Raw genomic sequence first — 14,603 nt, 5'->3', positions numbered from 1 at the left:
AGCCACCACCAAATCATCCCTGCAGATGCTACATGAAGAAGAAAAATCACCTAGTTAAGCCTTTCTCAAGTCCCTGATCTTCAAAACCTGTATCTTTTGGTACAGAAGACAAACCAATAGATGACTACTGTCTTCAAGATAAAGTCTTAAAATATTATTTCTGGATGTCATATTAAATTAGACCCCTCTGTGAGCTACCAAAACCAAAATATTCTTTCCTTTAGGACCCCAGCTTCACTAGGCTATCTATTTCTATGTACCTTTCAGCAGGATGCTAGCATAGTCAGTTCAGTTCATTAGTCAGGCAGTAGTTTAGTGCTACAGGTGTTGCCAGAAACTCCTTAGCTTTCTATGCAATGAAAAAGTCTAGCGATGATACCTATTCCAAAGTGGTGCAGTTGGTGCTACCTTTACACAGAATACACAATCTCTTAAAAATACACTTATCTCAAGCTGAAGCATACAAACTTAGAAGCCAGAAATTAGACTGAGAAATGACTGTATGAGATAAGTAGTTCCAAATGTTTCTTATGCTCTAAAGTGAGAGGATCATCAAAGTGTCAGGGAATTCAGGATTCTGTGAGACAGACCAACGAAATTTGAGGAACACTTTAACTCTCAAAGTTAAAACACATAATTCAAGAAGATGGACAGTTTCATAAAAAGCTTACATTAACAGAGACTCAAGAAACAAGTGAAGTCTGTAAATGGTGAAAGCAAAGGAGACTGAGGAGCTGATATCCAAACTTGTGAAGGAGAAGCTGATAAACAGCCTCAGACTTATTTGCTATTATGATTTACTAAATCATTCTTTGATATCTCCTGTGGTTAAAAAATGAAAACCAACTTGGGCTGAAAGCAGAAGATCAAATGCCAAAATGTTTGGAATCCCACTTCATTCAAATAGTGACCGCTGGGGTTATGAAGAAAGAGAAGTTATTGGTTTCCACAGAAGTAGAGTGAGCAGGGGTCATGGCAGTTAAGAAGTAGTACCTTCATCTTGTCTCCAGAATTTAGTGCTAGATTCATAAGTAGGAGGTTATGAGGGTACAAAGTTTGTAGATTTTTGAATATACGAAACAACACGGTTACTAAACAGTTTAAATTCTCCAAGCCTAGGAGAATTTCTAGTTCCTCATTGTCCACTCTTTATCAAAAATGAAAAGTGAATTTACCATCTTTTGGATGCCAGCACTTTGTAATTTTTTTCTCCCATTCTGTTTCAACGACTGCAATGCAGTGAATTTGGGAGGGGAAAAAAACACATCTTCAAAAGGTATAAAATGTGTTTGAAATAGCAAGTCCTCTCTCACCCCACCCCCAAACAAAACAAACAAAAACAACCTCCAAAGGCAAGATCAGAACATAGCTGTTGTCATACTACTCCAGGCTAGTTTCAGATGGCTTCAAAGTAGCTGTTGTTAAACTAGGACAAGGCAGAGTGTCCAAATATCCCAGTGTGCCTGGTACTATCCCAATTTTAGCACTGAAAGCCCCATATACTCTGAAGATGATAGGTCCTAAGTTTTGCCAATGGATGCAGAAGATTCTGGGAAGCACAAAATCCAAAGGTAGACAAAAAAATTAGGGGCCAAAAGCAACCCAGTTTTTAGTGTCAAACGGATATGGCACAGATTATCTATCACTTTCTGTAATTGTAGCCATTGTTTTATTACCTGATGATGGCAACCATCATTTGCAGTTCACAATAATGGATTATCCATTGTTGCATCATCCTAAGTAATATGACTTAGGTATGCAATTTAAGTGTACTGTAACTGTGAGCATTAACAGTCTGTGACTTAGTGGATTAACTGGCACTTTGTATCAAGATACTGTTTTATTTTTAATATTTTAATATGGTGAATAGTATGACCATTTCTAAGAGCTTAAGTAATGAAAATGACAGTATGACTAAATGAAAGAAAAAACAAAAGGAAAGAAAAGTTTCTAACATTCTTCCTCTTTTGTCCATACTTATGCTTGCCTAGTTTCAGAAATTCCTGAATCCATTCCCAATCAACCAAAAATTAAACTAAGGCCAGGTGGCTCACACTTCTAATCCCAGCACTTTGGGAGGCTGAAGTGGGTGGATCAGTTGAGGTCAGAAGTTTGAGACCAGCCTGGACAACATGGAGAAACCCCATCTCTACAAAAAATAGAAAAATTAGTCAGGCGTGGTGGTGCGTGCCTGTAATCCCAGTTACCAGGGAGGCTGAGGAAGGAGAATCGCTTGAATCTGGAAGGAAGGCGGAGGTTGCAGTGAGCTGAGATGGTGCCACCACACTCCAGCCTGGGCAACGGAGCCAACACTCCGTCTCAAAAAACAAAACAAAACAAAACACTAAACTAATGAAAGTTTCTGTTGCTATTTATATCTTTGAAATAAATTACTAATTAAGTTGCCAATTTTGTTTTGTCTTTCTTTAGCTTCCCAAACTGTCCAAAAGTTGGATTTTCGGTTTCTTAAGAATTGTCATTTAAAATACTATATGACTGCTGAAAAATACTATGACTGTTGAAAGAATGGGGAAAAAATACCAGGTAGGTATGGGAGACAAAAGACAGCTGTATAGATGAAGATAGCTGCAAATAATTTGCCATTCTTCTCACTGAAGGGTGGAATCTACTCCCTCTCTCCTTCAATCAGGGCCGGCTCTGTGTTCTTTTGGCCAATACAATATGGAAGAAGTAACACTGTAAATTTCCGAGGCTGGGCCGCAAGAGACTTGTGGCTTTCCGTTTTTGCCTTCTTAAAAGTGCTGCTTCATCAATAAATAATACTTCTCCATAATAACTTATTGTTTTTCCTTCTCTTGTTCGGTTGCCCCTTCCTTTAGGGGGAGGTACAGGAAAAAGAGATAAGAGTAAGAACAGGGAAGCAAAGTGATGAGGAAGAGGAGAGAGAGGAAGGAAATGCTGAAGAAAGCTGAAGCTATTAAGTCGGTCCCAGGCTACAGTCTGACTTCCCAATAACTTAAGCTGTGCCACACAACCCTTCTATACCTCAAGTTCCTCAAATATTCAACATACTTTTCTAATAGCAACAGGAATACTCAACTTATGAAAGTCTAGCCATACAAAGTATGTAATTTCATTCTCTTTCCTCTCTCATTACAACACTGGTCAAAATCAGTTACTATCTAGAAAAAGGTAGTCAGTGAAAGAAAAACAATGCAAACTAAAATTCAAGTAGAAGAGAAGACAAGCAAGGAAAGGAAGCTGTTTTTCTTTTCTCTATCTGCTAATAAAATAAATAATATCAAGTTACACGGAGTGCTTATTATATGCCTGGAATTGCTGTAAGTAATATGTATTACCTCATTCCTTATGGCAATCTTAAGGTAACTACAATTATTATTTTTTAATGACAATTATTATCTTTGTTTTACAGCTGAGAAAACACAGAAAAGTTAAGTAATCTATCCAAGACCACACAGCTAACAAGTAGTAGAGCCAGATGTTGAACCTCAGCATTCTGACTTTTGAATTCATATTCTCAATGCATTTCTACTGAAAAATCACTTTCTTTTCTCCTTCCTCTCTTTCCCCCCTCCTTTCCTCTTCTTTCTTCCTCCCTCCCTCTCTTTTTTTCTTTCTTTCTTCTCAGCTCTGTAACCCAGCCTGAAGTGTAGTGTCATGAACTGCAGGCCTCAACCTCCTGGGCTCGAGCAACAAGCAATATTCCCACTCAGCCTCCTAAATTGCTGGGACTTCGGGTGCATGCTGTGACATCTGGCTAACTTTTGTATTTTTTGTAGAGGTGGGGCCTCGCTATGTTGCCCAGGCTGGTCTTGAACTCCTGGGCTCCAGCAATCCTCCTGTCTTGGCCTCCCAAAGTGTTATCTCAGGATAACAGGTATGACCCACTGCACTTTGCCTGAAAATCACTTTCATTCCAAGTGAGGTTCTACTTTACTATTTCAAGTACATGAACTCACATGATAAACTATTTATCACTTTAACTGGGATGAAATCAGGAAATAAACATACTTAAGTAAGGAGTAAATAAGGAATGACACCATGATGTAGTTTCCAAAAGTAATGCAATCAAAATAAAAAGAGGTGTATTCCCCTAAGCAGGCAGAAACTAAAAACCCTGTTCATATTCCATAGAATGCCAATCATTTGGGAGAAACTGTGCTCTAGTTTAACAGACAGTGTGAGGTCTTTAGGTCTCCAGTAAAACTGGCAAACTGACTGGGTTCTGCACTGAGTTTATGTATAACAGAAAAGACTGGCTAAAGGGAAATGGAAAACACTTTTCATTTGGAGACAGAAACATTTTTGTTGGTATCTGTAGAAAACAACATTGCACGCAATAGTTTAGCATCACTCTTTTCAATCTAGTAGAGAAGGTCCATAAAGGAAGACAGGCTGAAATGAAAAGGAAAACAAACTAAAGTAGTAATATATGTACATTAGAAGGGAAAGGCAGAAAAAAGTTATTTCAGGAAAAAGAGGAGAAAATATAGGAGAAGGAATTCACTTGGTTAAAAAAAAAAAAAAAAGGAAAAGAAAACCAGATATGAACAAGTGCAATACAAAAATGAAGAAATGAGAGAGTAAGTAGACTTGTTAGAGCCCCCAGAGTGAAAAAAAGAGGAGGTAGAATATCAAAAGAAAGTTTATAAGACAAGCTAGCTACCATCAATCACCTTTGTCCTATGTTCCAATCATCTCCTAACAGGGTAATCTTTTACCCCTCTCTGAAGCATTCTCCATGTAGCAGCTAATGACTTTTTTTGGGGGGGCGGCAGGGTCTCGCTCTGTTTCCCAGGTGGGAATGCAGGGGTACGATCATGGCTCACTGCAGCCCCACCCTCCTGGGTTCAAGAATCCTCCCACATCATTTTTTAATTTTTTTGTACAGACATGGACTCACTAATGTTGCTCAGGCTGGTCTCAAACTCCTGGGCTCAAGCAATCCTCTCACCTCGGCCTCCCAAAATGCTGGGATTATAGGCATGAGCCACCATGCCCGGCTGTTGACCTTGTTTGAAACAAATGATGTCATCTCCAGTATCATCTTGCACCGCTCTCCTGACACCATATTGTCCTCCCTTAAGTTCCCCAAACATGCCATGCTCCCCTATTTTATTCCCTCTGCCTAGAAAGCACTGCCTCCCCACCTTCTGTTTTCTAATACCCACTTCAAACCACCCTGATTAGATCCAATTCTCATGATTTCAGGTTAAGTGTCCCTTATCCGAAATGCTTGAAACTAGAAGAAATGTTTCAGATTTCAGAATTTTTTTTCCAGATTTTGGAATATTTGCAAATTATATTATCCCAACTGAGCATCCCAAATCCAAAAATCTGAATTGATTCAATGAGCATTTCTTAGGAGGGTCATGTTGGCATTCAAAAAGTTTCAAATTCTGGAGCATTTCGGATTTCTAAATTTGGGATGTCCAACTTGTATAAACAACCCACCATTGCTGTACTTGTCAGTTGTAATTTTACATTTAAGAGCATTATTATTTTATTATTTTTTACTTTCCACACTAGACTGAACACTCTATGAAAAAAACATGGTTTCTTCTCTCTCACTGTTATGCCTCTCAGTGCAGTGCCATTGTCTACAACACAGCAGGTGTTCAATAAATATCTGTTGACTGAATAAATGAATACAGGGGAGCAACCTGCCAAAACTGTCTATCATAAGTGGAAAAGGGGTATGATCAACAGTTAGTGAAGAGAAGTGAAAGAAACAAGTCAAAGAGGGGAGAGGAGAATAAAAAAATTTAACATGTGACTTAATGAAATCCATACAATTTTAGTGTGTTTTTGCATGAATAAAATAAAGAATGCAGCCAGTGCGTCTCCTTTTCCCTAGAGAAGCTATAAAAAGAAATGGAATTAGAATCTCAGTAGTTATAAAGATATAAAACATACTTTAGAGCAAAAATGTCACATAGGCATCTCAAATTTAATATGACCAGTGTTGTTAATTTCCTTCTCATTCTTCTATCAGTCTACTCCATCTCAGTAAACGGCAGCACCACCAATATCTCAAGCTAAACAAAACCTTTTGATTCCTCTTATTCTGATACTCCATGTACAATTCATCAAGTCCTGAAGCTCTACATCCAAAGATATCCTCAACCTATCAACTTCTCTTTCCCAATCTCCATTGACATCATGCTAATTGAAGACCTGACCACTTCTATCTTGACTACTACAATATTATGCTAATTTATTGCCTTGCTTTTAATCTTGTCCCTTTTAAATTCATTCCAGAGAGCAGCCAAAGTGATTTTTTAAAAAAGATAAACCATATCATTACACCCCATCGCCCCAAACTCTTCAATGGCTTCCCGCTACTGAGAAAGATATAAAAATTATTCATGATCCTGCATGAAACATCGCCTGCCTCTCATATCCCTCTCTCCTTTGCTTTCTACATTTCAGCCTTTTTGCTTATCAAATGGTACCATATATTACCTCTGAATCTTTACATGTATCCCCTCTGCCATATTCTGAAGTGTCTCTTAGTTAAGGTGTTTACTTAAGTGTAACCTCATCAGGGATGCCTTTCCTGACTTCAGTGCTACGTAAAATGGCTTCCCCATCACTGCTGTTTATGTCTTCCAGTGTTCATCACACTGTTTATCATCTGGTTTATTTCATTAACAACAAATATGTTTCAGGTGCAAGAAATATGATGATGAAAATATAAAGTCATTACTTTTTCACAGTTTATTACAGAGATATGCTTTCACAGAACCTAAGATAGAAGACTAAATAAAGGCAGAGTCCTTGACTCTCGTATGCACTGTTGTATTCACCGTGGTACACTGCCTGGTAGAGTAGGATGCTGTAAATGTGATGAGTGAATGAAAACCTAGTTTAGTTTTTCAAGGAGTCGACTGGAAAGTAAAGAAAGTATAATATGTCTTAATATTAAATCCTAGGAGCCTATGTATGGGGAAATATTTTGAACATTTATAAACCTGATAATGCAGAATATATGGCAAATTATGGTGGAATATTTTATTATTATTATTATTACTATTATTTGAGATGTAGTTTCCTTTCACTTGTTGCCCAGGCTGGAGTGCCAATGGTGAGATCTTGGCTCACTGCAACCTCCAGCTCTCGGGTTCAGGCGATTCTCCTGCCTCAGTCTTCTGAGTAGCTAGGATTACAGGCGGGCGCCACCACGCCAGGCTAATTTCTGGTTTTTTAGTAGAGACGGGGTTTCACCATGTTGGCAAGGCTGGTATCAAACTCCTGACCTCAGGTGATACGTCCACCTCGGCCTCCCAAAGTGTTGGGATTAGAGGTGTGAGCCACCACGCCTGGCTAAAATATTTTATTATTATTAAAAGTGTAAGACACCAAAAGAATCATGGGAAATTAAGCAGAAAACATAAGTAGTATTAAATACAATTCGTTTATTTGGAAAGATTCAATATAGTATATGAAAATGTGTTATGAGGAACTAAAATTGCTCCTTTCCCTTACCCTTTTTTTTTTTTGGAGACAGAATCTCGCTCTGTTGCCCTGGCTGGAGTGCAGTGGCGCGATTACTGAAACCTCTGCCTCCCGTTTTCAAACAATTCTCCTGCCTCAGCCTCCACAGTAGCTGGGACTACAGGCGCACGCCAACCACGCACGGCTAACTTTTGTATTTTCAGTAGAGAGGGGTTTCGCATGTTGGCCAGGCTGGTCACCAATTCCTGGCCTCAAGTGATCCGCCTGCCTCGGCCTCCCAAAGTGCCGTGTGTGATTAAAGGCGTGCGCCACCGCGCTCAGAACCCTTATGCTTATGCTCTACGGAAGTTACCATTTGCTTGCTTTATGAAAATGCTTAAGACATGGTGAAACTCGAATTTATCACACCTGTACACTCAAAGACCTTTAGATTAAACTAAAAGCAGTAGTTTGAAACTCACATTAACTCTACATCTGTGGCTTTATTTGTACTTTTTTAATCCTCCCTATGTTCATCCAATTAGAATTTTAACTCAATCGGGCCTACAGAAGCTGGAAATCTAGGATAGCACAAAAGTATAATCATCTGCATACTGAAGATAATAAGCACAAGTAAGCCATCTTTTGTTTCCAATTTCAAAACAAAAACAACACACATAACACTACCTGTAACACAAGCTGCACCTTCTCAGCCTCTTGACAGGTACCCATTCTGCAAACTGGAGTGGAGGTAATACCAAATGAACTCAGAAAAACTCAGAAGCTTTTCTTACTCTTACTAGGAAATCTCCTATAAAGTTCTCATCACTTTCAGATAAAGCCTAGCTTGTACGGTAATTTTTTTTTTTCACTTCACTATACTCAAGTAAGATGAATTAAGAAAAATTACCTCTATTATTCACTATTCTTTCACTAGACTAATATTGAGTACCTATGGTGTTCCAGGCACTGTTCGAGGTGCTGTTAACAAAACAGTACCAAGGCATTCCCATTCGTCAACAATCTCCTATAGAACCTATTTAGGGGTTTTCTTAATTTTAAGTTAAATCGTACTTTCTTGATTCAGTAATGTTTCCGAAACATACTAAAAAAAGTTATTTTTGAAGTAAAGCTTATGACATATTGCAATAAAAATCATCTTTGCAAAATTATCCAAAGAGTAGTTAATTCTTTTTAACAAAACGAGTCTGTGAGCAGCACTCATTTTGATAAACATATTTATAAACTCAATCACCAGTGTAAACACTGAACCCATAGTCAAATTAAGTAATATAGACACTTCTTGGTCTACAATTACAATAACATTTAGCTCTATTTTGGGGGTCCTTATATATTCACAGGCCAAAAAATCAATATTGTTCCCCATTACCACCTTCCCCAACAAAAAGGTACAGCTTTTCTTGAGACTGGCTTAGTCTACTCACAGCAAACGTTTAACTTTCCCTCACGAGTGAATAAAACACTCAAATTGTGTCAATGAGCTTTAGTTACGGCCCCAAAATTGACACTGTAAACCTTACTCTTTTTCCAGATAAATTATTTTATAGAATGTTTTTATAAAAACACATTCCGAAAGAATATCAGACAAGGCCAGGCCTAATCGGAAGGCTGGCTGCAAAAGCAAGCCTGAAACTCAGAAACAGACGAGAGGGTATAAAACACACCTCAATGAAACTAACTGTCCCCTCCCTACTTAGATTGGTCCCCAATTGCACCTAACCTTAGCAATTTGAAACTTTTCATGAACACCAAACAAGATGTGAATACTGGCTGCTCTCATCCTTAGGCCACCACGCCAAAATTTTTTTTAATGTCAAAGACTTCAGCACGCACTCTCAAAGGACGCCCACCAACTCTGGCTCGCGGCTCAATCCACCCGCGCCCCCTGGGCCGAACCGGCTCGCAGCCGAGCCCCTCGCCTGGGCGGACTTGAACCAAGCACGCTCGCAGCACACTCCCTCTCCGTCACCGCTCATCCCTCGTACTTCACCGCCCCCCCAAACCCACCCAGCGCAGATAACTGAATATCCGGGGTTCTGGGGGCCACGTTTTCCAGTATATCCTCTTTTCTCCCCGTCAAGGGCAGAAATAGACGTACCTTCCAGAAAAGTAATCTCCCCGGCGCTGCTGCCGCTCTTGCCGGCCGCCATCTTCCTCCTCCCACGCCGCCTCCTTCTTAATCCATGGCCCACACCGCCGCCGTGCTCGCCGGGATGAGGGGCCGCGCCGGAGGAGGGTAGACGCCGCAGGGTTGCGGGCCTCGGGCTCAGCCGTCAGGCGGGCGGCGCTCCCACGTTCAGATGGGCCTACACAAAAGCAGGCCAGGCGCGCCCGGGCCTGTCCGCGGGCTGGCGGGCAGCGAGGCCCGCGGCCCGAGCTTCTCAGGCCCCTCCGGGGGAACGCGAGCGGCGACGACGACGACGGCGCTTCCCGGGCCCGGTTCCTCTCGGCCCACGACTCCCCATCCACCGCCCACCCAGGCTGCCTGAGAAACTTCCCCCAGCCGTGGGTTCCCAAGAAAGGAGAATGAAGGCGAGCACACAAACACGCCTCCCTTCGTCCCAGGCCGTAAAATGGCCGCACCGCCGCGCCGGAGCGGCGAGGTCTCCGCGACCGTCAGGCGCCTCCAGGCCCCCAACTCGTTCTGCAGCCGCCGCCGCTACGGTCGTCCGCCCACCCCGCCCAGGCGTGAATGCATCAGCGGAGGCCTTTGCGACTGTCCATGTGGACAGGGGTGGGTCTCCTCTGCCACCGCCTCGCGTCGGTCGCCACAGCAGCTCCAGTCGCCGCCGCTGCCGCTCCTCCCCCACGGGCGCTGGAGCTGCCGCCTGGCTCCCGCCCCCGCCCCGACGCCGCCGCCCCCAGCGCGGCTCCCCCTCAGCAGCGCGGACTCGGCTCGCCGGCAGAGCTGGCTGTCGCGCCGCACCGAGCCCTGACTAGTGGGCGCCCGCCGCCCGGGCTTTCGGCAGGGTCGGCCTTTCACGGCGCGGGTTCGGCCTAGACACGTTACATCCAAAATCCCCACAGCCCGGGGCCCCATGGCAGACCTGGCGTGTGCGCTTCTGCGCCAGGCCGGTGATGGGTTTTTTCCTCTGGCACCACAGATGCCTAAGAAATGTGAAAATGTCATTTCTTGAGGAGGCCTTAGAATTTAAACTACAGCTACCTGAAGAGAAAAGGTAGTGAGGTACTGGAATCACATGTTTGGTAAATGATTCGTGGTCTACATTTATTTTTCAAGAAGTTTTCAAAATAACTTAGGGAAGATCGTACCAGTCAGCTTTAAATGGCAGTTTTTTTTTTTTTTTTAAAGAAGTCGCTTGTCATTTACGTGCCTGAGACTTGAAAAAACCATACCCTACCTTACAAGTGAGGCTTTTTTTTTTTTTTAACTTCTTTTCCTTTAAAAATTTTTTCATATTAAAAAACTACATTCTCATTCAAGGAAATATGGAAAGCACAGAAAACGATTATACTGTTTTCACGACTGAAACTCAACTCCTCTAGGTTTGTAGTCCTCTGATAGCATTTTTCTTGTCTTTCAGTATCGTTCTTTAAAAAAACAAAAATGAGGAAAAATCTATGCTAAATGTCAATGAAAAGTCAACAGCAATTAAAATGACGCAGAAAACCGGTATGATTAAGTGCAGTCTTTGGGGGAATGGACTGTTCTAATTCAGTTGTCCTATTAACGAAGGCCTATGCAGAAAGGCTTATTGTTTTAAACGTCCTTTAAAATCTTTTTCGTAATGCGAACCAATAATCTTTCCTGATTGGCAAAAGTAGTGTAATGAATATAATTTATTTTTGTTGCCTGAGGTTATTGCATGATCCTGTTGTGATGTTCTATGACATCGTCTGTGCTAATGACAGTATAATACTGAGATGTGTAGGTAATAGGCAAATGTGGGTAACTGGCCATTTGTGCAGACTTCAACATGTAGTTTTAAAAAAAAAAATCTTTCAGGCCGGGCGCGGTGGCTCACGCTTGTAATCGCAGCACTTTGGAAGGCCGAGGCGGGTGAATCACCTGAGGTACGGGGGATTAGAGACCAGCCTGACCAACATGGAGAAACCCCCTCTCTACTAAAAGTACAAAATTAGCTGGACGTTGTGGCGCATGCCTGTAACCCCAGCTACTCGGGAGGCTGAGGCAGGAGAACTGCTTGAACCCGGGAGGCGGAGATTGCAGTGAGCCGAGATCTTACCATTGCACTCCAGCCTGGGCAACAGAGCTAGACTCCCTCAAAAAAAAAAAAAAAAAATCTTTCAGCAGCTTGATTCCATTTGGAGAAATTGTTTTTTTAATTAAAAATAAATCTTTGCTTTTAAAATGCATATATGCTGGCTTTGAAAATGGAGGAAGGTGCCAGGAGTCAAAGAATGTGTGCGGCCTCTGGAAGCTGGAAAAGGCAAGAAAATCAGTTCTCCTCAGGAGTCTCCAGAAAGGAAAACTGACACTTTGACTTTAGCTCAATCAGAAAGGTATTGGACTTCTGACCCTACAGAACTATCAGAAAAGGTTTGTGTTAAATTGCTAAATTAATGGTAATTACCATGTGTTACAGCAACACATGCAATGGGAAACAAGGTTAAGTGTGTAGAAAATTTTTTTTTTTTTTCCCAAGATGGAGTTTTACTCTTGTCGCCCAGGCTGGAGTGCAATGGCGTGATCTCGGCCCACAGCAACCTCCACCTCCCAGGTTCAACCGAGTCTCCTGCTTCAGCCTCCCGAGTAGCTGGGATTACAGGCGCCCGCCACCACACCCGGCTAATCCACGCCCAGCTAATTTTTGTATTTTCAATAGAGACCGGGTTTCACAACGTTGGCCAGGCTGGTCTCGAACTGCTGACCTCAGGTGATCCACCTGCCTCGGCCTCCCAAAGTGCTGGGATTATAGGCGTGGGCGACCGCACCTGCCCCTTTCCTGGTTGTCTTAGCCTAGTGAATAGCATTGTCATTCACTCATGTCATTCACGAATTTCTGGTTTCACAAGCCAAAAAACTAGGAATCACTCATCTCCCTTTCTCGCTTCCTCTCTCTCCTCTTCCCCTCTCTTTTAAATCAAATCTCCTTCCTGATTATCTCTTGAATCTATTCATATTTTTTCCAGTTCCAGTGTCTCCCCACCAATCTTAGCCACTATAATCTTTCAGCTGTACTATAATAATAGCTTCAAACAGGTTATTCCTTATTCTCTCTACCCCTCCTCTAATCCATTTCTCACACAAAAGCCACAATAATCTTATTTAAAATTATTATTGTTGAGACAAGGTCTGGCTCCCTGACTCAAGCTGGAGTGCAGTGGTGCAATCTCGGTTCACTGTAACTTCTGCCTCCCAGGCTCAGGTGATCCTCCTACCTCAGTCTCCCAAGTAGCTGTGACTACAGGTGTGCACCATCATGCCTAGCTAATTTTTTTTGTATTTTTTGTAGAAACAGGGTTTTACCGTGTCACCCAGGCTGGTCTTGAACTCATGAGTTCAAGTGAACCCCCCCTCTTGACCTTCCAAGGTGCTGGGATTACAGGTGTGAGCCACCGCGCCTAGCCTCTTTTTTTTTTTTTTTTTTTTAATGTAAATCAGATCAAAGCACTTTACCGTTTAAAACCACTCAAAGATTTACCTTTGCTCTTAGGATAAAGTCCTAAATCCCAGGCCCTTCCCTACCTACCTCAGTAGCCTCCTCTTGCAGCATTCTCATCTTCTTCATTAAGCTCCAGCCATTTTCAATTTTTCAGTTTCTCTTTTCTACATCAGAGCCTTTGGACATGTTTTACCCTCCATCTGCAATGCACTTTTTGTCTGAATAGAATCCTGCACCAATAGATATTAATACATATCTGCTTAATGAGTAAATAATACAACATATCAAAAATAATTTTTTCCCAAGGAAAATTTAGGATGATAGAATCTTAGAACCCAGACTCCTTAAAGACTATGTAATACAATCTTCTCAGAGGTTCAGAAAATGTCTATGCCCCAAATAACATTATGGTAGAAATCAAGGAAAGATACTCTAAAAGGGATCAGCAATCGGGGTGTGAACCTAGGGTTTGGATTTGAAGATTATAATGTTGAAATAACCTAAGTTGCTCTGAGGGATCTGGGAATTGACAAAAGTAAGATTTGAGTTGGTTATAGACACATAACAAAGTTTTCTCTGTGTATGTTATCCCTAAGGCTGCAAATTCTTTTGTATCATAGCTGATATTTCCTCTATTTTAGCCAAATTTAAAGTACTGTATATAAAACTACTTGGATAAACTGACCCATAGTCTATACTGGTAGAGCTTGATAATGATTAATAAAATAGTAACTTTTAATATTTTAATTTAATTTAATATTTTAGTATTTCTTTGAAAACATAGTTATCAAATCCCATTCTTCTAAACACCACACTGAGACATGCAGTATATAGTTAATCCACAACTAAGTACAAGTTTCAGGAGACAATAGCAGGTTCTGCAATTAGTGACTGGTTGATGGTTTTTCAAGGGCTAAATGTATTTGTGCCAGATGAAATGATGAGCGTTATATGAAAATAGTATATTCATTTCTGTTATAAGGATATAAGTTTCTGTTCTAACATAATTTCTACATTATCCTATTTCACTTTCAACTTGCTGATTATCTTATTGTTTTTTTAATCTTACCATATTTCATGCTCATTTTTAATTTCCAGTTCTTCTCTTTAGTCAATGATTTCTGTCCCTGTTCCATGTTGCAGATTTTTTCCTAGGGTTTTAGCAGGTTGTTTATCAGCCATTTTAATGCTTACAATTTTAAACTTTTGATTAAATGAATCTCAACACTAATCTTTTAAAAATTGTAAGTGAATGTATCCTCAAAATAGCACACGTTTCTTACACATGGTCAGTTCCTACCAGGCACCTTCAGTGTCAACATTTATAAGTGAACAGGGAAGCTTTCAGGTGACTAGGGCTGCATTATGACTTTCCTGGGCCCTAAGCACTATGACTTCATGAGGCCCTTCCTCCATAGGAAATATATCAAACATTTTTTAGCAAGAGTTTAAATGCTATATATAAAACTACACTTAAAATTTTTAAATCAGGTAATTTTACAACTACTTTGGTATAAAGATAAAATATAATCCAGATTGGATTTGTTGTTATATACTTATTATCATTATGTTCAT

General features: G+C 41.0%; 1 protein-coding gene across 1 annotated transcript in view; it reads right to left on the bottom strand.

Annotated features, from left to right (window-relative positions):
- The window catches only part of SENP6 (SUMO specific peptidase 6), a 115,348-nt gene extending 104,970 nt beyond the window's left edge, over positions 1–10,378 (bottom strand). The window contains exon 1 of the mRNA XM_033219828.1: positions 9,539–10,378. Within this exon, the coding sequence (XP_033075719.1) occupies positions 9,539–9,590 (52 nt within the window). The 5' untranslated portion in view covers positions 9,591–10,378. The remainder of the gene's footprint in view (positions 1–9,538) is intronic.
- Positions 10,379–14,603: the final 4,225 nt, after the last annotated feature.

This window comes from Trachypithecus francoisi, unplaced genomic scaffold (assembly GCF_009764315.1).
Source record: "Trachypithecus francoisi isolate TF-2019V2 unplaced genomic scaffold, Tfra_2.0 Lachesis_group10, whole genome shotgun sequence".
Classification (NCBI taxonomy): Eukaryota; Metazoa; Chordata; class Mammalia; order Primates; family Cercopithecidae; genus Trachypithecus; species Trachypithecus francoisi.
This window is presented reverse-complemented; position numbering and strand designations above follow the sequence as displayed.